Source organism: Xiphophorus hellerii, chromosome 20, assembly GCF_003331165.1.
Source record: "Xiphophorus hellerii strain 12219 chromosome 20, Xiphophorus_hellerii-4.1, whole genome shotgun sequence".
NCBI classification, from domain to species: domain Eukaryota; kingdom Metazoa; phylum Chordata; class Actinopteri; order Cyprinodontiformes; family Poeciliidae; genus Xiphophorus; species Xiphophorus hellerii.
The window spans coordinates 15,035,511-15,048,199 of record NC_045691.1 but is presented as its reverse complement, the minus strand read 5'-3'; the positions used below and the strand labels follow the sequence as shown (position 1 = coordinate 15,048,199).

Below are 12,689 nucleotides of genomic sequence, written 5' to 3'. Positions count from 1 at the left end.
TACCCTCATATACTACTGCTTAACAGATACATTCAGAGTTATTTGTGACACTATATTGTTTTATTTTGAATGTAAAGCAACAGGAATAGGAAAGCAAGCAGCTGCAATACAGCCAGATGAGAGATGAAACTATAAACAGCGATTCTGGATTACTTTAGGCAACATTTCCTGGAATCCCTCATGCAAACACTCTCGAAATCCCAACTTCAGCACGTAATCTTCTTATTCTTGCAGGCGAATTTTTAAATCCTGATGTCACCACATCCCCGCAGTGTGCTGCTGCACTGAAAGTTTACAAGTGTGCATTTGTGGGAGTGGAGACCAATATATTAGCATGTTTTTAGAAGCAGCTTGTGAAAACTCCCAAGGGTGACAGCCATATCCGTTGCCTTTTTTTTTTCGCCTTTTTTAACTACCTGCGTGTCGGAAAGCTGCACTGTGACGACAGCCTGTTGGAGTCTGATGGGGCTCAGCACATCAGCAGCTGGGAGTGTTTTTTTTATTATTTTATTTCCTGGGAGGATTCATGTGGCTGTGTTTCATCATTTCACTTGCTAGTGAAGAACTTGAGGTGTTCCTTCTGCTCAGTGTGTGACCTTCCCTCTGGTCAGGGAGGGTTTCTACTAGCTGTTCTTGTGAACCTTTTTATTATCAGTGTCTGTCAGACCTTGATTCACCGAGGCATGTGTCTGCATCTAATCAAGGCGAACTGGAATGTGCTCTTTAAGTTTTCTTCCTTCTTGTTCAACTTATTTTTCATTTAAAAAGTAGGTAGAAAAGCCACACTTAGTTTTGTTTGTACTTTTCTAAGGACGAAATTAGACACGGACAAATTTCTTCTGCCTTTTAAAATGCTTCTTACAGCTTTTTTGTTTTCACTGACTTTATGTTAAAACACACTAAAGATACTGAAAATACTCACACTGCTTCCCTGAATAGAAACTTAGGATTCTCATTTTGATCACCACACAATTATTTAATAAAAGAAGCTAAATAAAAGCTGCTTTGTTTTTCGGGGGTTTTTTTATTTACCTGTTTCTTTTTTGTCTTCTAACACAAATCATTTTCATGATTGAGTGACGTTCCCAGAGGAACCAGCTGTGATAATGTAATAACCACAATAACTCAAGAGTCAGAACAAGCAATTAAAAAAGAAGCTCAGAAGCTCTAAATAAAAGGTCAAAGCGCAGACTTCCAGACCTTGAACTTTATTAAATATCTGACCTTTTATAATTTAAGATGTGCCGAGTGACTTCTTGCAGTTGTCGTAGCTCATTGACTGCTCCAACTTGTCTGTTGTCATTCATTTCAGACTGCAGAGTCAATTACTAGTCTTCTTTTCTTTGTCAAGCCTGTCAATAACTAGATTTATTCCATCCATAACCGCATTAAAGCAGGATGTGATTGGGGGAGGGGGAGACCAAACAGATCCTGTAAATTCATTTACGAGTGTCTGATGTAGCATCTGAATGATTAGCATACTTAAATCTCATTAACTTTCCCTCACACAGGACTCTGTCTGTGGTTTTTACGTTCTTAGTGTATTGTTGTTGTTTTAATCACAGGCACAGCTCAAACAAAATCCTCTGCTATTTTTACAGAGTTGAAGTCCACTGGTACTGCTCATCACTTCTCCTTCCTGCTCAACTCAACCGACTATCGGATACTGCGCATGGACGAGGACCACGATCGCATGTATGTGGGAAGCAAAGATTACATTCTTTCTCTGGATCTGCACGACATCAACAAGGAGCCGCTCATTGTAAGAAATGTTCCTGAGACACAAACAAAGTGGAAGGGAGCAGCATGTGTCTGCAGCTTAACTACTCTTGGATTTTTCTTTCCCTGTCAGATCCACTGGCCCGTTGCATCCCAGAGGAAGACTGAGTGCATCTTGTCGGGGAAAGATACAAATGTGAGTAATTTAATTTAGTTAGATCTCAGTAAACTCGGTAATACTTTATTTGGTTGTGAATAAGACTGTCATGACACCGTCATAAACATGACATAACACCCGTCATGAACATGAGTAAGTATTCATGAATATTTAGGACTGTTGTCATAAAGTGTCATTTGGTAAATCATGACACTTTTAATACCAAGTTGACATTAATCAAAATGTCTTCGTTATGGCAACTTGACATTAACCAAGAAATCATGATCTGACATAAATTTGCTATAAAAGTATTACTGATTAAACTTTAAAAATCGTGTAGCTTTATGTTATTAAAGCTAAAGTTTAATCAGTAATACTTCTATAACAAATTTTAGAACAAAATAAAAGCACGCAAGCGGAAGATTTCAAAATTCTTCCCAATTACGATGAAATTATTGGGTGGGACGAATGTGACTGTCTCCAATATTGAGGGGACACGTCCCCCCCAGGCCCCCGGTTCCTACGCCTATGGCTACAGGTATTGGCATCAAGTCTGTCCTATTAGTTAATAGGACAAATCTGGCAAGAAGAAAACTATTGTTCAAGAATAACAAGAAATGCAATTTTTTTAGCCTACATGCAAAGCCTTGGTGTAAAACTACCAGAATACATCATCCTAAACAATCTGTTGCCAAGCTACGGTGCTGGCAGTATCATGCTGTGGGAATGTTTTCCTTCAACACAGAGTTAGAGGTGATGGTAAGTTGAATATAGGGCAACCCTATAAGAAAACTGTATCTGCAAAAGACTTTAAACTGGAATAGAGGTTCACTTTTCAACCAGGTCAAACACTTACTTTATTTTTTAGAATGGCCCAGTCAAAGTAATACCAGCATCCAGTTGATCACAATACTTGAAAATAGATTTTCACATATATTTTCCATGTGGCTAAGTTTGAGCCATTTAGCAAAGTAAAATGGGCAAAAATTTCCAGTCGCTACATGAGCAACGCTGGTGAAGTTCAAGAGACTCACCTGTAAATGAAGTCAAAGGGCCTTAAACAAAGTACTGACTTTGAGGAACCTGAATATGAATCCATGTTTCACTCTGTTCAGGTTTTGTTGTACAAATTCTAATAACCATTTATAATTTTTAACATAACAAAGTGTGTAAAAAATTTAATTAACATGAAGGCTTTTACAAGGCTCTTACTCTCAGAAATAAAGAGGGAAAATGTGTATTATTTTTCTTTAAAATATTCCTCTTTATAGCAGCTGATAAAATTTAAAAGGTTTTCCGTTAATTTTTTATTTTTTATTTTTTTGGATTCTCATCTGCCGTCTTAAAAGCACCACTCGGGTCATTAGGGGACATTTTTAAGCCCTTCCCATCGTGCTCCTCACTATTACGCTCTTATTTAACCGTCTTTGCATCCCTGATTGCTGATTGCGTACAGCTGCCACCAATTAAGCTCTTCCAGAGACTCGAAACCTGCAACATTTTGCCTTCTTCATTCTGACCTGAAAGCATTTCTGCATGTTTTCTCCTACATCTCTCATTGATGTTTTAATGTCATCTTTTTCTCCATTTTCTCACTGTGCAGTAATTATTTTATCCTTTGTTGTCCAGACGAGCAGACAAAATGAACCGGCCAATGGAGGCGACAGTCCCGTCTGAAGTGTTAATAAGACTCAGACATTCAGACACAGCCACCGCCTGCGCAGCCCCCACAAGAGACGGAGGAAATCCGTACAAAGAAATCCCAGATCCATCTCTTTTGATTTGGTTCACACATTGCACCACCCCACATCCTGAAGCACACCCCTTCATGTTTTATCAGTGGTTAGTGTAAGGGTTTTGCAAAAGCACAGAGCAACGTACGACGAGGTTTGTACTAAGCTGCTTTTCACCCAACTGCTGTGTGCGCTTGTCGTTTGCTGATTCTTGTTGCTAACCTGCATATTTGTGCACAAAAGCAGATCTTTGTCTATGGCTGGCCCTAAGCAGATGACAGATGACAATTCAAGAACAATTCAGAGCAGGACATCACGAGGTCAAAGGCAATAAGTCCCGCTGCGCTCGCTGGGGGGGAGAGCACAACCGAGCAGGGAATATTGTTGCACACAGGCCAACATGTGGAAACACACAGAAGCCCGGCCTTTGAAACGTCTGACTCGTGCATCTGTCGTTTGGCGACTGCCAAAATGGCTCATTCCACTCAGCGATTCTACAATTTCTTTTTGGTTTACTTTGTGCATCCTTTTTTTCATCACCAGTTGTCACCACTGGAAAACATGATGGACAAATCTGAACATATCTCTTCATTTCAGTGACGGGAGCTGTGAGTTGCTGGCTGAAGCCAGGGAGGTAGACAGCTGGTCAGCCTGGAAGAGTAGAGCTGTGCTCATCAGTAGCAGCAGCAGCAGCTCTTTGTCTTCACTAGTAATATATATAAAAAAAAGAAAAACATAAAAATACCCTAACATCATAGACATTATACATGTAAAGCCACTATTTTTCTCTATGTGGTTGAAGCATAATGTTTTTCATTTGTCAAGTTTGAATTGTGCTTAACCGCAGTAATTTCAGGATAATGTTCTTGACATCCCACAGCCACTGATTTTCCAGTCTGCATGCTTATACAATGTTTGGAAACATTTTCGCTCTTGCATTGTGGTCTGATATGAAGGAGCCAGAGCAGCACAATGGAAGGCAGCCAACAGAAAAAGTAGATTCAGCTTCTCACGATCATTCATGAGGCTTTTTGTTTTCAGTAAAAAAAAAAAAAAAAATCCCAATATGTGTGTGGGATGGTGCCACATGACTCAGTGGTAGAGCAGGAGCATCATATACAGAGTCCTAAACACAGCTTTCCGTGGTTCGACTCCCGGCTCCGGACCATTTGCTGCATCTCATTCTCTTCTTCCTGTTTGTCCATTGCATAAAAGCCACTTGTACCACAAAACCTTTAAAAACTCCCAATTCGAAAAGAATAAGTGGACGTAAAAATTATTTCGATGCATAATGGAGTTCATGGGAAAAAATTTTATATGCAGGGACGACTGTGGCTCTGTGGATAGAGAGGTTCTCTTGCAATCATAAGGTTGTAGGTTCGATTCTAGCTTCTTTATGTTAGTGTCTCCCTTGACAATTCACTTATCGATCTGCATATTGATGTAGAAATGTATGTGTGACTGGATGAATGTGGTTAAAGTGCTTCAAGTGGTCAGTATGAGTATAAAAGCACTATATTAATTTATCCTATTAATTTTTACGCTGTAATTTGGAATAAAATCAATATTAAGTAGCTGCAAGCAGCATCATAATGCCACAATGCCCCAACTCAACAAAAAAGAAAACAAATTAATAAATTTTTCATCACATTGTGGAATAAGATTGGAAAATAAAGAAAAAATGAAAATAAAGAAAAAGACAAAAAAAAAGACCACAAACTTTTTGCCTAATCCAAGAGACCTAGATATAGAGAAGACAGATTAGCTGAAAAATAAAAAGATATTCTATAAAATATGACAACAAAGACCCAGCAAATAGACTGGTTTTTATCCACAAATGGAAGCTATAAAGGGAAACAATCTTTGGAATTAAATATTATGTAATTGGGTTTTTTTTATATTTCATGTTTTGGCTTTTTAAGACCTAATCCTAATCTTGTTGATTTTGTTTTGCCCTTCCTCAGGGGGAGTGTGGGAACTTCATCCGTCTCATTGAGCCGTGGAACCGGACCCACCTGTATGTGTGTGGAACAGGAGCATATAATCCCATCTGCACATACGTGGATCGAGGACGTAGATCCCAGGTAACCAAAAGATGCATCCAACCGTAGAGACGTTTTGACCTTTACGCCCTCGTTTTTAAAAGAGCCCTATCAGTCGATCAGTCTGAGGTCAGAGTTTCCCCGTTTAACCCCTCTGCCCATCAGTTTCTCGGGTTCTGCTTCTCTTCCATTATTTTCCTCCTCTTAGCTTTCATTGATTTTCACCCTTCCACAGGCTCCTGGCTGGCCCTGTCCACATTCCCATTATCATTCCAAAATTGTTCTCTGTACGATTTCCAACTCCTACCGTTTGAAGCCTCTTTCCCCTGGGAATGTTGTGGTGTCACTTTATCTAGAAAATCCCCCCCTTCTCAATGGGGGTCCGATGTCCCCCCTGTCTCACCTGTTTACACACAGCACTGCCTGTGGCCCGTCTTTCTTTCTGTCTGGGTGAGAGCCTCTGAAAAGCCATCATTACTGATGGAGCTTCTCATCCATCATCAGGCTTGTAGATCCTCCCCCCCTAAGTCCTACCCCCACCACCACGGATTGCCATGCAGAGCTACAGCAGCTGCTGGCCGCGTTATAATCGGCACACTTACATTCATTCGCCGCTGTTTAGTCTCCCTGTTCATTTGGAGGCTTCAGGTTTCGATAGAAAGGTCAGTGTGCCTCTTGTCATTCTGCTTCCCCCCTGAGGTCCGAACATTGCTCTGCTTCACACTTTAAGGATTTTCCTCTGCAGGAGTAGATGTAAACATAAACACATCCTTCTTTGTGTCGCACAGTGGGCTTTAAATTATTTGTATTTTATTAATAGCCTCTGTCCATGCTGCTCCAGAGTTGTCTGTATGGATTTTTGTTTGTATTAGAAGTTTAATTTTAACACTGGAATATTTAAATAGATACATGTGTAAATGCTTAAGGGTTTTTCTTGGTAATAAATTTCTATACAATAGCACTACACTGTAAAATAAATTGCTTATAATATGTATTTTTCATATATATTTTGTAGCAAAAAAATATATATATATATATATTGCACTTTGTTCATTGTGAGCTGGTTTAGATTACATCCACTCATGAATGTACCATCAATTTGGATCTCATGATGACTTATTAAAACTTTTCATACAACAACTTTAAATCTAAAAACAAGAACTGGGAGCTTCTGTTTAAATATCTGTGGATTTTCTCTAATCCATACAGGTCTAAAAACTGCACATGTAGTATGCTTTTATACAGCATATTTTATTTTATTTTTACAAAAAAAAAACAGTGGTCGATGTCCTTTCATTCCATTTTTGGTTCATATTTTGACTGAAAATATTTACATTGGTCTGCTTTTCATTTCACTTTATACATTTATTTCCTGTTTTCTTCTTTTAGTTTTGCATGGTTTGCTTTCTCTGCACTCTTTGTTGCACGTATCTGAATCTAATTCAAACATGTCTCTTTTTAGCTCTTCATTCTGTCTACTTCTTCACTATTTATCTTTTCATTTTTCAGAGTTCTTCATGTTGTTGTTGATTTCTCCAGTCCTGTTTTACGTACATTCTTCTTCAGTTTCCATCATGGTAGTCATCAGCTGAATCTGGACTTGGTCTGGGCTGTGACAGGTTGCCAACAAGATGGCTAACTGTTTCTGCTTTTTAGGGTTTCAGCAACCTACAGGCACTTCAGTCAGCAGGGAGAACGAGTCGAGCAGCAGACTACAGCTCTACATCTGAGCCTTTGAGCAATAAGGTGGGCTGGCGGGGTTTATTCTGGTAATGGTGACCACCCTAGTGAAGAATTGGGGTTAACATTTTTTCAGGTTTATTACTGGTAAAGGCAGATTTCTTACCTGCCAGATTTGTTGAAAAATTACAATGCACATAGATTTTTGTGTGCAAAACAAACATCAGTCAACAAAAAAAATTATAAAATCTGAGGTTCTTTTTCATTTATTTAATGGTGATCTCATACAAAAACACAAAGAAAATGGGGAAAAACTCACACTGTTCAGCACCTTGATCATAGATCATTTTAATTAAAAGTAATTTTGTTCAGACTTTTGTCTGCAGCAAGTCCCATGTATATGAGAACTTTTGGTTTAAATGATGTGCACAAAGCTGTACACATTACATTTTTATTGGTTTATGGAAACGTTCATGTTTTTCCCAGCATTTTTGCACAGATTTTTTTGAGTTACTCTTTCAAAAGATAATATCCATCTGCAGGTTACAAATACGACCTTGCCCCTGTCTGTGCACTGCTGAACATTTGCTGTACCTGCTAGACAACATAAAAGCATGAGTGTTGACACAGATGTGCAAGAACTCCTCTTGCGCACAGGAATAATTGAAATTTGTTAGGGTAAGCAAACACTGGGTCTTGGATTGTTCCCAGCATTTCCTTGCATCACTTCGTATCCTTGATGTGTGTGCTTGTTTCTCCCTTAGCAGAGTGATTTGTTTTGCTTTTTAAGGGTTGCACAGTGCCTTAATGATCACACTTTGCTTCCTTTACTAATTCTTACTTTATGTTTCCAAAGAATGTTAAGAAAATATTCCTCCATGCTTTTCTGTTTCAGGAATACATTTTCCGTCTGGAACCTGGCAAAGTGGACTCTGGGAAAGGGAAATGTCCCTATGATCCTAAACTTAACAGCGTTTCCGCCCTGATCCGTGAGTTAATTATTTTTCTGCTTCTTTTCTTTATGCATAAGGTCATTCAAAATGCTTTAAAGGTTTAAGTATCAAAAATAACATTAGAATAAAAACAACAAACGCATTTCAACTTTAGAAGACAATTAAGGCAGCTCATTAAAAAAAACATTATGATGTAATGTAATTGTGACACAAAGATATATAATTGTGTGTTATCAGCGAACCACTGGTAGGAGATGCAGTGCTCCATAATTTGATGTATGGCAAGCATCTTGAAACTAGACTTATAGAATAAAAGTGGCCGTGTAATCTTTGTTTGATGATAATAATTACAAAAAGTTATCCTTGACTACCAACCCAAATCCTAACCAATGCAAACCCAATATAAGATAATTTTATCCACTTTTTCCACTTCATTCTATTTTGATATTATTATTTCATTTCGTTGTTTGCAAAATTTGCAATATGTTTATTTTACAAGTTGATTAAACAACAACTTCATTAAGAACTGCAAAGAAAATCTACCTGTGTTCTTGAAATAAGAGTTGAAAGTTAAAAATAATTTAATGATAATTTAATGAATCGAGTAACAATAATTGGTTAGTTGTTAACAATAAGTGGTCAGTGGATTATAAGTAATCACTTATCTTTTCACACAGGTGTGTGTGCTGTTATTTCAGTGGGTGGTCATCAGTTGTCATCATTTTACAGGTGGCCAGACATGGCTGCTGATAATCGACGCCTCTGTGTGTGTCCATGTGTGTCTGTCAAAGAAAAAAAGAAAGAGCTCATGTTTGGCTGTGACCTTAGAAAACCTGACTGATACAACAAAGATATCCCGCTCTAAAATAACATTATTATAAGGTTTCTTTCCATTATGTCTGTGAGATCCCAGTGCACACAAAACTAATTAGACAGTTTTAATTTCATTGGAAATGAACACTGCTGTGCAAAATATCATCCGTCTTTGGATGAAAATGGATTTTCAATGATAAGAATTTGGCTCTGGAAGAGGTGTAGCATGAGTGTAGTTACAAAAGAATTCAACATGTTCCATCCTGACATGTCACATACATTAGAATACAGTTTTATCATGCATGCTGCTGCCTTCCTTTAATGTTAGCAACTCCCTTGAAAATATATGGCTGCTTCAAGTGATATCAATGGGAATTTAGTAAAAATTATCAAAACAAGTTTTTATTATTAGTGTTGAACAACAAGTTGTGTCTTTTGACCTGTGAGTATTTCCTGGTATTCTAATTCTTTCTTCTTCTCTTTTCCCTATGCTGTGACTGGCAGATGGAGAGCTCTATGCTGGAGTCTACGTGGATTTCATGGGAACAGACTCCGCCATCTTCCGTACTCTGGGGAAGCAGACAGCCATGAGGACCGATCAGTACAACTCCAGATGGTTAAATGGTAATGTCTCAGCTCACCGCTTGATCTGCATCTGCCTTTATTTCTCTTCCTTGTCTCTCGACAAACCATTTTTAATTTATTCACCAGGAAATTAGGAACACAGTTTGAGCGTTTTACAAACCTCCACGTGTATGCTGACATACACGTGTCATCTGAGCTTCCTGATCTCTTCCTCCTGCTCCACCTGACCCAATGATTGTTTGAGTCATTAATAAAATCCTCTCAGATCCTGCGGATGCCTGCAGACTCGGCTGTAGTTGTTGGGGAAATCCTGGAATGTCAATAATGACTGAGTTTTCTCTCTAATGAAGTACAACTGTCACAGTGATATTATTGCTGGTCTGCTGCTTTTTGGTTGATTTTTGCCAAATCAATAGCAGACTCCCCGTCTGTGTTGTTGGCTCCCAGTTTTTCCACTGACCCTGTTGCCCTGACAACAGTCCCCTGCTGGCAATCCGGCGAATCAGGACACCTGAGTCCTGCTAATCAGTCGTTTTGAAATATCTCGGGTAACACCCTCCCCCACATTATGGGGGCACTGGTTGCTCCCCCCTTTCTCTGGCTTTTTGGTTTGTCCCTGTTTGGGATGCTGGTCTTTCACAGCGGGGAGTGGGTGTGTGTGTTGTGAGTCCTGTGGTGACCCAGAGAATCATTACGACTGGGTGTGCACTATGATCCCACACATAGTGCAAAGACATTAATACCAAACAGAAAGATAAAAGATTTCTGTTCCCTAAAATTAGGTTTTTGACCGTTTGGCCTTAAGGGGCAAAGGTCTGCTGCTTCTTTTTTTTTTTTTTTTTTTTTGAGAATTATCATATAGGTGCAACTGCGTGAATTAAAATGTCTTTGAAAAGTTAATTTACTCTAGTGATTGAATTCATTAGGATCTTATGGAATCATTAAAAATAGAGTGATTATTTTCTGCTAATTTTGATCATTTTAGCTTTCAATTTTTTTCTTCCACCCAACTTTCCATCAGTATGCCTTGCAGATCTGATCCAATTTATTGAGATGAATTTGTACTTAGAAAAAAATTATATATTAGCTTGACTCATTTTACAAATATTGTACTGTTCATAAATCCAATCGTTATAGCATAAAATTAGTATAATTTGGTTGTTGATTTGAAGGTCATCCCAAAACTTGCAAGACATAAGAGCAACCTCTATATTAAATTTAGTTGAAACACATATAAAACAACCCACTATAGGGAGGTCTGGACAAACAAATGGGCCAATTATCCTTTTTCCTTTTTTCCCTTCAGATCCGACTTTTGTCCATGCTCATCTGATCCCAGACAGCGCTGAACAGAATGACGATAAGCTCTACTTCTTCTTCCGCGAGAAAGCCTCTGAGGTGGGCCAGAGTCCCATGACGCAGTCCAGGATAGGCCGGATCTGCTTGGTGAGTTATCACACAGGTCCGAAACCACAAGTTGATAATCACCAGTGAGCTTTAAATAAATCGAAGGGCTTGGTGAGTGATTGCCTTGGGCCTGTTTTCATTTGTCTTGTCCTCCTTTGAGGGTGGCCAGTCCAGTATGCTCTTCAACTAATTTTTAATGCATGCTCTTCATAGAAAAAAACAAATAAATTACATAAATATGGCAGCCTCCACAGTTATTGACAGCTCTGGTAAAATTTGTAAAATCCCCTTAAAATGTAATAATTTATTGCACTGACATAAACCTAAACTGAATCCAAAACTTTAAATATATGTATTTTTCAAATAAGCAATCCACTTAGTAGCTCCGCTAACAATTCTTGTATTACATGTGTAATTAAAGGATATTTTATTTTTGCATTTTCATTGAAAATGATTGGATTATCTCCAAATTTTTAATTAGTTTCTGTGAGCTACAAATGAGATTGATAAGGTTGGTGTGTTTTGATCTTAATAAATCAGGAAAAAGCTCCAAGAAAATAGCTACTGACTCTAATGTGGCAACAACTAAAGCTTAAAACAAATGAAACTGTAATTAACAAGGATGAATAAAGACTCATTTTGATCTAGCCACAACAGTGAGGTGGATGATAAAAAAGAAAAGATGGGGCCGGGGGGACCTGCACTGTGAGAGTTTATGAAACTTTAATAAAACATCAAATTATTTTGGTCTTTTTTTATAATTCTTCCCAAGGGGTACCAATTATTGACAGAGGTGCCATATGTTTACATTTCTTAGGTAACTGTTTATTATGAGATTTTAAAATATTGCTATTATTTATCTTGCCTGCAGGGAGGTGACATTATTGAATGTTTTTGATTATTCGCACAAATAAGATGACATGATAATTTGCTCAGTGATCTTTTAAATTATTAGAAAGAAGGATTTTTTTATTTGTCTTCATAACTCAAGGTAAAAGTTTAAACAATGTATCGTTTTAATCCTCACAAATCATCCAAACTGAGCTGAGGTTTATTCCCCGACTCCTTTTTCTCAGGACTTTATGCTTCACCTCAGTAGCACAAGCAGCAGCTGGCTGACCCCTTGTTCAGACAGATGATGGTGACCATTATTCATGCTAACTTTGGTTAACAGCTGTTTCAGACACCTGTTAGACAGTTACTGTTGGAGTCGACCTGACGAGTGACTTTGAATGTTTGTTTGGACATGATTCCTGCAGAACGATGACGGTGGACATTGCTGTCTGGTCAACAAATGGAGCACCTTTCTGAAGGCTCGTCTCATCTGCTCTGTTCCTGGAGCTGATGGCATTGAGACGCACTTTGATGAACTCAGTGAGTCATATTCATTTTCACTTTTAAAGCTTTCTGTCATCTCTGACTCTCGTAGGTCCATCATCAGTTGTGTAATGCACCTGTTGGCCATTACGTCCAACTTTGCACTTTTTAAACCTATGAGCAAAGTGCCGCTTCATCTTCCTTACAAAGGACGAGTTGCAGCTCTAGCCACTTACAGATTGATTTCTGCAGCTCAGGGGACCTATAATGACTCTGCAGGGAG

General features: G+C 38.4%; 1 protein-coding gene across 2 annotated transcripts in view; it reads left to right on the top strand.

Moving 5' to 3' along the window:
• sema3fa (sema domain, immunoglobulin domain (Ig), short basic domain, secreted, (semaphorin) 3Fa) overlaps window positions 1–12,689 on the top strand; it is a 56,088-nt gene that overhangs the window by 31,219 nt on the left and 12,180 nt on the right. Inside the window, exons 3-10 of one of the 2 annotated variants that reach the window (XM_032549608.1) lie at window positions 1,602–1,762; window positions 1,853–1,915; window positions 5,574–5,693; window positions 7,308–7,397; window positions 8,227–8,320; window positions 9,602–9,721; window positions 10,989–11,128; window positions 12,349–12,463. In XM_032549608.1, coding sequence (XP_032405499.1) covers window positions 1,602–1,762; window positions 1,853–1,915; window positions 5,574–5,693; window positions 7,308–7,397; window positions 8,227–8,320; window positions 9,602–9,721; window positions 10,989–11,128; window positions 12,349–12,463 — 903 coding nt within the window. The remainder of the gene's footprint in view (window positions 1–1,601; window positions 1,763–1,852; window positions 1,916–5,573; window positions 5,694–7,307; window positions 7,398–8,226; window positions 8,321–9,601; window positions 9,722–10,988; window positions 11,129–12,348; window positions 12,464–12,689) is intronic. The other variant, XM_032549609.1, reaches the window with a different exon arrangement.